We start from the raw sequence: 13264 nt of genomic DNA on the forward strand, positions 1-13264 counted from the left end.
GATAGAGATAGAGATAGAGATAGAGATAGATATATCAATTTCATCTTGCCCCTTTTCTGTTCAGGAACTCAAACCATGTGATCCTGTCCACCATTAAACCATCTTTCCAAGCAAATCTCCATGTTTCCAGTGTCTTTTTCCCCACTTGGAGCTGAACCCAGAAGGATATTTCTTCCAACATCCCAAAGGTGCTTTTTCAGGAAGCAACTGTACATTCTGTTTTTTCTTTGGAAGAATTGTGGGAAGAAATTTCCCTGGTTCCTTCCCAGCTGGGAAGCAGTCACCGATGGTGGGAAGAAATAGGCATGGAAGCAGCTGCCAGAAAAGGGATCCTTTAATTCAGGAAGGCAAGAAGAGGAGTGACATAGCTAGAACGTTTCTGGGTTGCAAGCAAAGTGGCCTGATAAGTGTATGGATTTTTATACCCATCTTCCCTTTGGTGTGGTTTGATGAGATTTTGTATGTGCCTTTAGTTAAGGTGATTGCTCTGAATTCTGTCTTCCTGCCTTAATGGTTTAATCCTGTTCTTGGGTCTTTGTCTTTCTTATCCTGGGGGGTAATTCTGCCAGGAAAGAGGAAAAGGGGAGTTCCAGGGGAGTTATTTTTAGCCCGATTCCCCTTCGCTTAATGGCTCTGCTTAAGTATTTCTATTGTCAGCTCTGTTAGCAGGTCTGCTCTGTGTTTTTCTTTCAGCTGGTGCTTCTTGGTTTTCTTAAAGGGGGAAGGGCTGGCTTGAGTCACTTGCAGGGGTGAAATGCTACCGGTTCGCACTGGTTTGGCCGAACTGGTAGCGATGGCGGCAGGTAGTTCGGAGAATCGGTAGCGAAAGCAGCACGAGGCTCCGCCCATTCACCCGGTCGTCATTAAAACCATGTGATGAGTGGCGCGTGCACTTCCAAACCGGTAAGGGAAGGTAAGTAGATTTCACCCCTGGTCTCCTGGCACATTGTTTTGTGAGGTTTCTGGTGCTATGAGGTCCCTGGCATTGTCCCCCTGGGGTACACTTCCCACAGAAGTTTTGCTTCTCATCCAAGAAGCTTCTTCAGCTCTGACTAGATGGTATAGTGTATGTCAGAAGCTTCCTGGATGAAGAGCACAAACATCCAAGCTGACCGCCTCATAGCTAAATTCCATGCAGATCACCCGGACAAGCCAGGAGGGGGTGGGGTAACCCCTCGGGGCGGGTGAGGTACTAAACTTGTTATTTATTTCACGCAGGCCCCGCTGGGAGAGTGAAGGGAGAGGGGCCGGATGTCAGCATTTCAACGCTGGCATAGAGATTGCAGAGGAGAGCGAGAGATAAACTCTGAAACTTTTGCCTGCTAAATCCCTTTGAAGCCCGGTTGTCGTGGAAATGAGGGGAGGGGGCACATTCCTGGGAAATGACGAGGAAAAGAAGTCTGAAGAATGACTTAGAAGACAGCCAATGAGAAGCAGAGATTTGGGGATCGGAAAGGGAGGGATTGGGAGACAAAAGGTCAGTCTTGTCCACGCGGAGTCATGATCCGGTGGCTGAGCTCAATTAAAGAAAGATTTCCTTAAAGTTTGGCAGTATGGAAATTCATTTAATTTTGAGATAGCACCACAGTCTGACAGTGTAGTCCAACAAACTCAGACTGAGGACAAGACCAACCTCCAAGTGGCCTCAACGACTCTCTAAAAAGAATGCAAATGACCAGCTGCCTGCAAGGAGTATAACTCCTTCCATTCCTCACCATCCAGTCAGAGCTAAAGAAGCTTCTTGGAGGAGAAGCGAAACATCTTCCAAAGAAAAAAACAAGAAAGTCCAGTTGTCTCCTGAAAAAAAGCACCTTTGGGATTGCCTCCAAAATGTGCCAAGCCAGGGGTCCTCAATCAATTCTTCACCTCAGATCCCCTTGCAATACCTTTTGTGGACATGGACCATGACCACGGATCACCCCCCAAAAAAAACTTAATTCAAGATTTAAATCATAACTTTTCTTCAAGCCTTTGTGGTCCCCCTGTGATGACATCACAGCCCCCCCCCCCAGGGATGGGCGGACCACAGGTTGAAAACCACTGTGCTAAGCTTTTCCCAAAGGTGTTTTCCTCCAACGGCAACAGGATGTTGTTTTATTTCTTTGGAAGTTTCACTTTTCATCCAAGAAGCTTCTGGAGAAGTGAAACGTCGTCAAGAAAAATCAAGAAAGCCCAGTTGTCATCAGGAGAAAAGCAGCTTTTGGGATAAGGATGGTGTCTGGGTGTCTGAGAATCCCTATAGACACTAAGCCTTTTCCACCTTTAAAATCCTCGACTTACAACCATTCATTTAGTGACCGTGTGAAGTTACAACGGCACTGCAAACAAGTGACTTATGACTTTTTCACGTGACCGTCACGTCATCCCCACGTGATTTGATTCATTCCGTGATGGAACATTCAGACGCCTGGGAATTGGCATGTATTTTTGATGGTTGCAGTATCCCGGTGTCATGTGATCAGCTTTTGTGACTCAGTGGTGGGATTCAAAATTATTCACTATCGGTTCTGTAGACGTGGTTTGGTGGGTGAGGCATGGCTTGATGGGCGTGGTAGGGGAAAGACACTGTAAAATCTCCATTCCCTCCCCACTCCAGGGGAAGGTTACTGCAAAATCCCCATTTCCTCCCGATCAGCTGGGACTCGGGAGGCAGAGAATAGATGGGGGTGGGGCCAGTCAGAATTTTTACTACCGGTTCTCCGAACTACTCAAAATTTCCGCTACCGGTTCTCCAGAACTAGTCAGAACCTGCTGAATACCACCTCTGTTGTCACTTTCTGTAAGGAAAATCAAAGGCGGATTCATTTAACAACCGTGTTATCCCACTTGGGAGGATTACACAATGTCCTAAAATCAACAGTAATCCAGATCTAAAGGCAACCAGTGAGTAAAAAGATGAAGTCTCTGAAAAGCTGCATTTGCTAATTTCTTCTTTTGCTTCATTCTCATTCCTTTTCACGTCACCTGTTTTAGAGTTCTGCTGATGGACACTTTACCCGTTGCCAGCTAGTCTGCAAACTTTTTCCAACCGAAGAAAAAGATTAAAACAGGCTTCAGGTGAGTAAGGAATGCTGAGAAAAAGTTGGAGGGAAAAAAAAACAGGTCTTATCTGACTGAGACACTGAACGGGCCCATATGACTGTTTGGACTAGATAAAAACTTTTGTTTGATCTAGATGTCAGAATAGCAGATGTGTCTGGCCAAAGGATGAACCAAGGATGAGTCACAATGCTACCGAACCCCAAATGCTTGATTAAGTAGGGAGAATTTTAAGCCGCAGGCAGGATAATAATCTTGAAAAAAGAAAGATCAAGGAGAATAAATAATTCTGCTTCTGTACGCACTAAAATCTCCTTGAAGCTTGGAAAAGTCTAGACGAGGAAAGATCTAGACTTTTCCAGTGAAAAGGAAATGATGTCTACTGTGCTCTTTAAAAACAATCAAATCAAATGCCTCCATAATTTTTTTTTAAAACCAACTTGACATTTGCCATTTTCAAAAATTTACTTTATTCAATGGATACACTAGGAATGGAAACCTGGATTCTAGTCTTCCTCTCAGGCGCAGCAGCTCATTGGCTGACTTTGGGCTAAACCCCTCCCTCTAAACCTAAGAACCAATCGGATGTAGCAGGAAAGTTGGGAGTAGGAGTGGCAAGACTTGGGTTCGAGTCCACCCCCCCCCCCCCCCCCGGCCACAGAAACACATTCGCTGACATTGGGGCAGCTCCTTCCTCTCAGCCCAAGAATCTGGGTAGGGTTAATGTTGGTGAAGATACTAAAATTGAGGATTCTGTGTTTGTGTGTATGATACAGATTTATTTCATTCAATTGGATGCTGCCCGATTCCAGAATGATGGTGGGTGACTCTCATATAATGAACAGAATTAAATATATATATATATAAATAGGAATGATACAAAGCACACACACACACAAAAAAAAAAACCCCAGACATACTAGAAAAAAGAAAATGAGGACAAAATTGGTCAACCATACAAGAATATATACCAACAACTTCCAGGGGCTGCTCCAGTCATTCTACTTGCCCAAGCCCTGGGAAGAGAAGAAAAATCTTTCACGTTTTCTGGAAAATCACATGGATGGATCTCAGGGATAACCTCATCCAGGGGACCATGACAGAAAAGACACACTTCCAGGGTCCTGATAAATGACATTGTTTGATGGAAAGAACCTGGAACATGTGGAATCTCCGGTCAGTTTGTAAGGGCCAGGCCAGGGGTCAGCAACCTGCGGCTCTGGAGCCGCATGTGGCTCTTTCACCCCTCTGCTGCGGCTCCCTGTCACTCAAAATATGCGTCACAACCGCCAATGTGCAACACCCGCCAGCACGCGATTTACTGAGCTCGGTAGGTTCACCATGGATAAATCCAAGAAAAGAAAATTTTCAGAAGAAAACAGAACGTTTAATTCAACTAAATATGCTAGTTTTGTGGCCGCTCAAGAAATAGTCAGGCACGGGAAGGGTTTTGTGGCTCCCGGTGTTTTCTTTTCTGTGGGAAACGGGTCCAACTGGCTCTTTTGAGGGTTTAAGGTTGCAGACCCCTGGGCCAGGCAGACACTACAAGAGATAGGTAGTTCCTCAAATTACTAGCCTGTATGCTATTTAGGACTTTTGAAGTTATAGCCAGCCCCTTAAGTCCCAGCCAGAAACACACATTGGTAACCAAGCCAGCTTCATGAGATAGTACTACTTGAGGAGTTGCCTGGAGGTTTGGAGATGTTTAAATAGACTGTACACTGGTTTGTAACAGAATAGAGTTGGAAGGGACCTTGGAGATCTTCTAGTCCACCACCCTGCTCAAGCAGGAGACCCTATACCCGTGATGGCGAACCTATGGCACCCGTGCCACAGGTGGCACACGGAGCCATATCGGGCACACGAGCTCAGCTCCAGCGCACATGTGCGCCAGCCAGCTGATTTTCGGGCCTTCTGGGCCCATTGGAAGTCACCAAACAGGCCGTTTCCGGCCTCCAGAGGGCCTCTGGGGGTGTGTGGGGATGGCTGTTTTTGCCCTCCCCAGGCTCCTAGAAAGGCTCTGGAGCCTGGGGAGGGCAAAAAAAATGGGCCTACCAGGCCATCACATGCCAAAAGCATGGGAAGCGTGGGGGGGGGGTCGCGCACACATGCACAGGGATGGGACACAGAATTATGCGTGTGGGCACACGTGCATGCGACCCCTCCACACTTCCCCCCCTTTTGGCACGCGATGGCAAAAAGCCATCACTGCCCTATACCAAGTGGCTGTCCAATCTCTCTTTAAAAGCCCCCCTAGTGATGGATCACCCACAACTTCTGGAGGCAAGTTCTGTTCCACTGGTTAATTGTTCTCATTGTTAGGACATTTCTCCTTAGTTCTAGGTTGCTTCTCTCCTTGATTAGTTTCCACCCATTGCTTCTTGTCCTAGCTTCAGGTGCTTTGGAGAATAGCTTGACTCCCTCTTCTTTGTGGCAGCCCCTGAGATATTGGAAGACTGCTATCATGTCTCCCCTAATCCTTCTTTTCAATAGACTAGACATACCCAGTTCCTGCAACCGTTCTTCATATGTTTTGATCTCCAGCCAAATCATCTTTGTTGCTCTTCTCTGTACTCTTTCCAGAATCTCAATATCCTTTTTATTTTTTATTAAACATCCTTTTTAACTAAAGACCATATGGAAAAATGGGGTTTCCCCCCCAGAAGATAAGAATATTTACTGCAAATGTGACACTACTCAACAACTATCCAACTTTTACAGTGCCCCCCTGGGACCAACATGCACACTGACTTGCTGCTGGGAAATATCTCGGTATCTGTCTAGATATCTCTCCCTCCCTCCCCCCCCATATATGTTTAATAAACTTTGTTTATTAAAGTTCCTAATCTTTTATAATTTAATAATTTTTCCCTTTCTAATTCCTGCATTTTTGATGCAAGACGAGACCAGGTCAGTTGATGGGAGCAGAGCTGCCACATGGGCATACCAAAGTATGCCCATCACTATCTGCACCACTGCATTCTGGGCCCGAGGAAGCTGGCAAGTAGTCCTCAAGGGCAGCCCCATGTAGAACACTTTGCAGTAGTCAAGGTCAAGAGGTGACTAGGGCAGGAGTGACCACCTAAAAAGCTTCCTGATCCCGGAAAAGGCAGAGTTGCCCCACCAGATAAAGCTGGGCAAAGCTTCTTGGCCACCTCCTCACTCAGCAGTAGCTGTAAATCCATAAAGACCTTCAGATTGTACCTGACCTTCAAAAAGAGAAGCACAATCTCATTTAAGGTATCTCTGGATCTTGGTGGCCCTAATGTCCACAGCTACTTAGTCTTGGTAAGACTGAGTTGGAGACACTTCCTCCTTATCCAAACCTGTAAGAACCTCCAGGCACTTGACCAGCCTGGTATCGAAAAATATAATTGGATGTCAGTTACATTGATGGTACTGAACTCTAGACCAGGGGATCACCGTATCTAGATGTTTTATGTAGATGTTATATAGGAGAGGAGACTATAGGCCTTGAGAGTGACTTCCGATTGCCAATAGTAGCCCTGAAGAAAGACGATTGTCATAAAAAAGTGCCCTCAATTTCCAACCTCTGGTGTGGAAGGATGCCATGATTGATGGGATTGAACTCTGCCAAGAAATCAAGGAGCACAAGAATGGATTGGCCATCATCATCCAGGCTTTGTCAAAAGTCATCTACAAGTATCATCCAGACCCTCTCCATCCTAAATCCCGCTGAAACAAGTCTACATAATCTTCCTCCAAGATTCTTTGCAGCTACGGTCTAACCATCCTCTCAAAGATTGGAGATGGTTGGTGGTTATTTAACAATGTTGGGCCTCTTGAGGGGGCCAAACTACCATCTCTTTCGAGGTCAGAGGTGCTACCCATCCATCAATGTGAAAAACACTACAGCAAGGACCCAACCTCCCTGCCACTTTCAAGACCCAAGGGACTTCAGAGCCAGCACACAGGCGGTTGAGCTAACACCACGGAGAACCTGGTCCATTTCCTTGAAAATCAACGGTTCAAACTCTTCCCAGTTCACGTTAGAAGATAGAGCCTCAAGCACCCTTGGCCTTGGGGCAGATTTGAGTGACTTTATCTACCAGGTAACTAGAATATTTTTCACAGACCTGCAGGTCCTCTGGCCTGTCCCAATTCAGTAGGAACCAGGGCATCTATTGGATGGTTATCTGTGGATGCAATAAAGGTGGAGAAATATTGATGTTTCTCCACTAACAAGGGAATCCCTAATACGGGCCCTTACCTAAATTCAATCAGACTCACTCCCAGTCATCTTCCAATAGCACTCCAGGAGTCCCTTCTGGCACATTCTGGAATTCCCTAACGGTGAAATCAATCAACCAGTGGAACGGCCTGCCTTCAGAAGTTGTATATGCTCCATCACTGGAGGCTTTCAAAAAGAAACTGGACAGCAGTTTGTCTGAAATGGTGTTAAGATCTCCTGCTCGAACAGGGAGTTGGACTGGAAGTCCTCCTAGGCCCCTTCCACCTCTATTATTCTATCTCTATGTCTAACTCCTCAGGAAACCAAGGTGCGATCCAGGATTAGCACCCGGGGAGAGGCCACATGAGGACAATATAGTTCAAAGCCCAACCTTCTGCCCCATTCAGATGGCAACTAGGGCCGAATTGCCCACCAGATCCTTGAGGGGGTCTCCATATAGGGGTGTCCAACCATGGCTGGCTGGGGAATTCTGAGAGTCGAAGTCTACAGGTCTTAAAAGTTGCCAAGGTTGGAGACCCCTTCTTCCTATGCCTGGATACACAGACCTAATCCTACTGCCCTTCCCCCACCGCAGGCACCCCCAAGAATCCACCCAGTCCCACAAAAGACTCAAATCACCCTCCCGGATCGTGAATGCCCAAGGACGTGGGTGGTTTAAAGGAAGCGGGGAAGCCCTTGCAACAGGAAAGAAGCCCTTCATCTTCAAAAGCTCCCTGGGTGACTGGATCAGCCTCTCTCTCTCTCTCCCAGCCTAAATGACCTCATAAAATTGTCACTGTGGTAAAATATGAGTGCTGTGCCCCATGTATTGCCTTGAGATATCTAAATCAATAATAAATAAGAATAAATAAGAACCAATAATAAATAAGTAAACAAACAATAAGACGTCGGGTCAGCCTTTGGGCATACCTTTGGGCAGGGGTGAGCAACTATAGCTCCTTTAGGACCTGTGGACTTCAGCTCCCAGAATTCCTGAGCCACCATGCTGGCTCAGGAATTCTGGGAGTTGAAGTCCACAGGTCCTAAAGGAGCCATATTTCGCCACCGCCGCCTTAGAGAGGAGCTGCCCTGCTGAACTGAAGAAAGCAAACTGATTCTGGGGATCCCCCTTGCCTGCACCCCCCAAAACAGACCAAGTCCGTGTCCATTTGCACCCTTGTAGCATCACAGATCTCTGGCGCTCAGGAAAGCCAGAGAGAACCACACCTCCTCTCCCTGCAGGGACTCAGTGAACGGACTTCACTCTGGTAACAAAGATGGAGGAAGCCCTCTTGAGGAACTCGTCCTTCTTCATGGCCGCGCTGGCTTTCCTCTCCAACAGCGCCTGGTCCATCGCCATCGCCAAGCAGTCTGGCCTGAGCTTGGATCCGGCTTCCAAGCAACGGATGGGAGGAGAGACGTCGGTTATGTGGAGGGCATCTTCCAGGGTGCCCAGCACGGCCGTGCAGACCCTTTTATCGGCGGCTCCCGAGCCGTCGTCGAGGGCATCGTAGAGACCGTCGGCCTTGGTCAAGAACTCGAGAAGGATCAGGCAGGTGAGGACGCCGTAACGGAAGATGTCGAAGGGCACCACTTCGTGGTCCCGGCACGAGACCTTCTGCAGGAGGGGCTGCAAGGTCTCGTCGGAGGCGCCCCTCTCTTGGCACAGCAGTCGCAGCAGCTCGCTGTAGGTCTTCCCGTCCACGCCGGGTTTCTTGCCCTTCCCCTCAGCACTGAGAGCATCGTAGGCGGAGTGGACGTTGTTGTTAAAGGCCGTCCTAATGGAAGAGGAGGGGAGGGAGGGGGAAAAATTAACAATGTTAACGGATGGTCTTGGAGTAGCAAAGCCCTAAAGTACAGTCTGAGGAGAGAGAGAGAGAGAGAGAGAGAGAGAGAGAGAGTGTGTGTGTGTGAGAGAGAGAGAGAGAGAGAGAGGTTTTGGTCAAAATGGGCTGCTGACAGGAAAGTACTTGGAACTGCGAGATGGCCCCAAACCTGGATTTTTATTAATTTGTTTTGTTTGCATCCCACCCTGTATTATTTTTTTTACAAATAACTCAAGGTGGTGAATATTTCCAGCATGTTTCCCTCCTCCTATTTTCCTCACAAGAACCGTGTGAGGTGAGTTGGGCTGAGAGAGTGAAGGGACTCAGCTGGCTTTCACGACAAAAGCGGGACTAGAACTCCCTGTCTTGTGGTGATTGGCCCAGTCACCAAGCCAGCTTTCACAATGAAGGCGGGACTAGAACTCCCTGTCTCGTGGTGATTGGCCCAAAGTCACCAAGCCAACTTTCACGACAAAGGCGGGACTAGAACTCCCTGTCTCGTGATGATTGGCCCAGAGTCACCAAGCCAGGTTTCACGATGAAGGCGGGATTAGAACTCCCAGTGTCCTGCTGATTGGCCCAAAGTCACCAAGCCAGCTTTCACGATGAAGGCGGGACTAGAACTCCCAGTGACCTGGTGATTGGCCCAAAGTCACCAAGCCAGCTTCAATGGCTAAAGTGGAACTAGAACTCCCAGTCTCCTGGTGATTGGCCCAAAGTCACCAAGCCAGCTTTCATGGCTATGGCGGGACTACAACTCAACAGTTTCCCACTTTTTAGTCTGGTGTCTTAACCATTAGACCAAACTAAGGATGGTAAGATTAAGGAATCGAGTTTAGGTAAAGGTAAAGGTAAAAGTTTCCCCTGTCCAGTCATTTCTGACTCTAGAGGATGGGTTGCCAAGGGAGCCAATGTTGTCTGAAGACATTTTCCCTGGTCATGTGGCTAGCATGACTACAGGTAGTCCTTAAGTTACAACAATTGAGCCCAAAATTTATGTTGCTAAGTGAAACATCTGTTAAGTAAGTTTATCTCATTTTACGACTTTTCATGCCAGAGTTGTAAAGTGAGTCACTGCATTTGTTAAGTTAGTAACACGGTTACTGAAGTGAATCTGGCTTCCCCATTGACTTTGCTTGCCAGAAGGTTGCAAAAGGGGATCACATGACCCCAGGAACTGGGAACTACATGAACTGTTGTAAGTTGAGGACTACCTGTACACGCCGAGGTGCATGGAACACCGTTACCTTTCCCACCGAAGTGGTACCTATTTATCTACTTGCATTCGCATGCTTTTGAATTGCTAGGTGGGCAGAAGCTGGAGCAAATAACTGGGGTTCACCCCGTCACGTGGCACTTGGGTCTCAAACCCAGGCTGTCAGCTTTACAGGGGATAAGCTCAGCATCTTTAACTGGTGATCCATAATGCCCCCTCCTTCAAAATGGAGCCTAGATCACATTAAAGCTGGATCAAGTACTGTATTACTTTGAGAAATGACAAGCTGAATTGATCAGCGCTCCATATTGGGTCTTCGTTGAAGTAAAAAAAACTTATTTGGAGAAGTAACAGAAAAAAAAAGAATTAAAGAACTTACTTAGGGCTAGGCTAACTGTTTTAGTTTCAGCCATTTCTAATTCCAAAGTCAAGAAAGAGTTTGGGGTATCTGGAAGTATATCAGATGCATAATAACTGTTTTCAGTATTTTGGAAGAAAATTTCCAAAAAAAACCTCCGGACAGCCATTCTGTATCTAATAAGATATATTTCAGACTCAAATTGAGGTGTTTTGAGTTTGAAATAGTTGGAAACTAAAAATTTTAAAACACTCAACTGTTGATGAAAACATTTAAAGTTGTATAATTATTACACTTGTTATTGCTTTTCTCATACAAGTTTTCTTTTAACTTTAGAAAATGGCATCAAGGTTGCTGAGCTTTTCTAGGTGTCAATGATTCTAATCAGTTTCAAACAACTAAATAGGATTAGCCATTGGCAAAACATTTCTGTATTTCTTCCTGGGAAACGTCATACAGGTAGTCCTCGACTTACAACTGTTCGTTGTGACCATTCAAAGTTACAACAGCACAGAAAAAAAGTGACTTACAATCAGTCCTCGCACTTACAACCACTGCAGCATCCTCACGATCATGTGATCAAAATTTGGGCAACTGGTATGCACTTAAGACAGATGCAGCGTCCTGAGGTCATGTGATCACCATTTGCTACCTTCTCATTTGGCTTTCGACAAGCAAATTTAATGGGGAATGCCGTATTTGCAGTGATTCGCTGAACAACCATGGCAAAATGGTCATAATATCAGACACAACTCCCTTAACAACCGCTATGCTTAGCAGTGTAAATTCTGGTCCCAATTGTGCTTGTTGAGGACTACCTGTGTGTGTGTGTATACACACACCAGACTTGCCAATAAACCTTATGCTTACTTTACATGACAACTAATAATTTATACATGTCAGCTGACAAAAGTCTTATATTTTGTTTGATTCATATATTAACATACAGTAGAATTATTTTATTCCTTCTACACATAAAATGGTAGGCTGCCTTGGGAAAACACATCAAATTTACTTTGTGCCAAGAAAAATATGCTTGGAGTAGGCATATTTGTGACTTGGCTTTGGCCAAAAGTAAATCAAAGTAAAAAGCAGAGGATTAAAGAAATCAGTAATGATTTCATCTGGAAATTTCATCTGGCTATCAATAAAAATTAATATTATTCACAGATCTTCTGTAGTCATGGTTCATGAAATACTGTATTTCATCGAGTTTATAAAAATGGTGAGATAAAGGGGAATATTTATTTCTCCATGATGGCTAACAGAACCTACTAAACTTCTTCCAAACTTCATCTTTAGCTTTTCCTATAAGTTGCAAAAGCAAGATATTCTACTCTGTAAATTTCCTTTGTTAATACACAAGTCCTCTTTTCCTTCTCCACTTTTCCTCACACTTTTAAAAAGAATTTTAGTCTCAACTCGAAAACCATCCAAGTCTTCGGTGATAGATGTAATATTTCCCCTCTTTATACTCAAAAATATTTAGCATACGGAATATTGAAGTAAAAAATGCCCTTAGTCACTGACTAGGCTTCTTGTTTCTCCGTTTATTAAGCTGTAATAATTTCAGCCGATTATACTGCAATTCTTTATGATTAATCGTGTATTACACTATACATTACTTTAAAGTTTTAATCATTATGAATTATGCTTGATAATGAATGCATCTAGAATCGTGAAATGGGTGAATCATTATGCCTGGTAGGAAGAGAGCTGGTAGCAAAAATAAAATAAAAAATAAAAATCAGGAGGGGGTTTGGGTGGCATCTTTTCTGAATAACAAATTTTATTATAAAGGCACCAGCTTTTTGTGAGAGGAAGATTCCTTTATCAGATATGTAGAGTCAGGAGGGAGGATTTAAACTGGCCAAAATGGGCTACAGCATCGGAGGTTTTGTTCTCTACCAGGCTCCATAAGGGCCTCTGGGGCCCCCATGTCAGTCAGGCCAAACCGACCATTAAAAGGCAGTCAAAGTTCCTGACGCAGCCCAAAACAATCCATTATTTCCATTTTTTCCTTGCTGTGGGTCCCTCACATCTCCAAGCTCGGCCGCTGTAGAGAGAAGAAAAAAAAACTACATTTCCCAATGAGCCCCGCGGGCGGAGTCCCTTAGAACCGCCCGTGGGCCGCCCCGTTGCATTGTGGGGATCGTAGTTCCGTCCCTCGCAAACGGAATTCTTCGCCCCCACCTGTGGGAATGGTGGGCCAGGCCCAGATACCACAAGGCCCGGTCGAGACACAGTTGCCGCTGAGGGTCCCCGCCGTCCGACAAGGCCTCCGTCGCCGCCTCCGGGCTACTCTGCGTCAGCTTCTCGAAGTAGCCGGCTAGGAAATCGACGGGCTTCTCCGGCCGGGCTTCGAGCACTTTGAGAAGAGCCTCTCGCACCATGTCGGTCACGCCGGACTGCAGGAGGAACTCCGCTTCGCCCTCGGAGACGCCGTTCGCTGACAAGGTCGAGCGGCTCTGATCGGTCCCGGCCGCCGCCGCCGCCGCCGCGGGGGAAGAGCGTCTCTTTTCATTGGCCGCCATTTTAGTTGAGGGCACTGTTTCTCGCGGGCTGCCATCTCGACTGAGGTCTGTTGGACCGCCATCTTAAGTAAGGGCCCTCTCTTTTCGACGCTCCCTCCC

At 46.1% G+C, this 13264-nt stretch overlaps 1 protein-coding gene across 1 annotated transcript; it reads right to left on the minus strand.

The window, feature by feature from the left end:
* Window positions 1-8277: 8277 nt before the first annotated feature.
* Window positions 8278-13171, minus strand: TPGS1 (tubulin polyglutamylase complex subunit 1). The gene is made up of 2 exons (XM_070931868.1): window positions 12825-13171; window positions 8278-9009 (listed from the first exon to the last, which is right to left on the minus strand). Exons 1-2 carry the CDS (start codon window positions 13163-13165, stop codon window positions 8478-8480), a joined length of 873 nt encoding a protein of 290 aa, XP_070787969.1. The 5' UTR covers window positions 13166-13171; the 3' UTR covers window positions 8278-8477.
* Window positions 13172-13264: the final 93 nt, after the last annotated feature.

Source organism: Pituophis catenifer, unplaced genomic scaffold (assembly GCF_029215685.1).
Source record: "Pituophis catenifer annectens isolate HBS135680 unplaced genomic scaffold, rPitCat1.0.hap2 SCAF_1, whole genome shotgun sequence".
In the NCBI taxonomy this organism is placed as follows: Eukaryota; Metazoa; Chordata; class Lepidosauria; order Squamata; family Colubridae; genus Pituophis; species Pituophis catenifer.

Bases quoted from the DNA above. Each gene is read 5' to 3' on its own strand.
- TPGS1 (XM_070931868.1), bottom strand. From the start codon at position 13,165: ATGGCGGCCAATGAAAAGAGACGCTCTTCCCCCGCGGCGGCGGCGGCG. The intron at 9,010-12,824 runs GTGGGGGCGAAG...CTCTTCCATTAG, and splicing joins CTGGCCCACCATTCCCACAG to GACGGCCTTTAACAACAACG.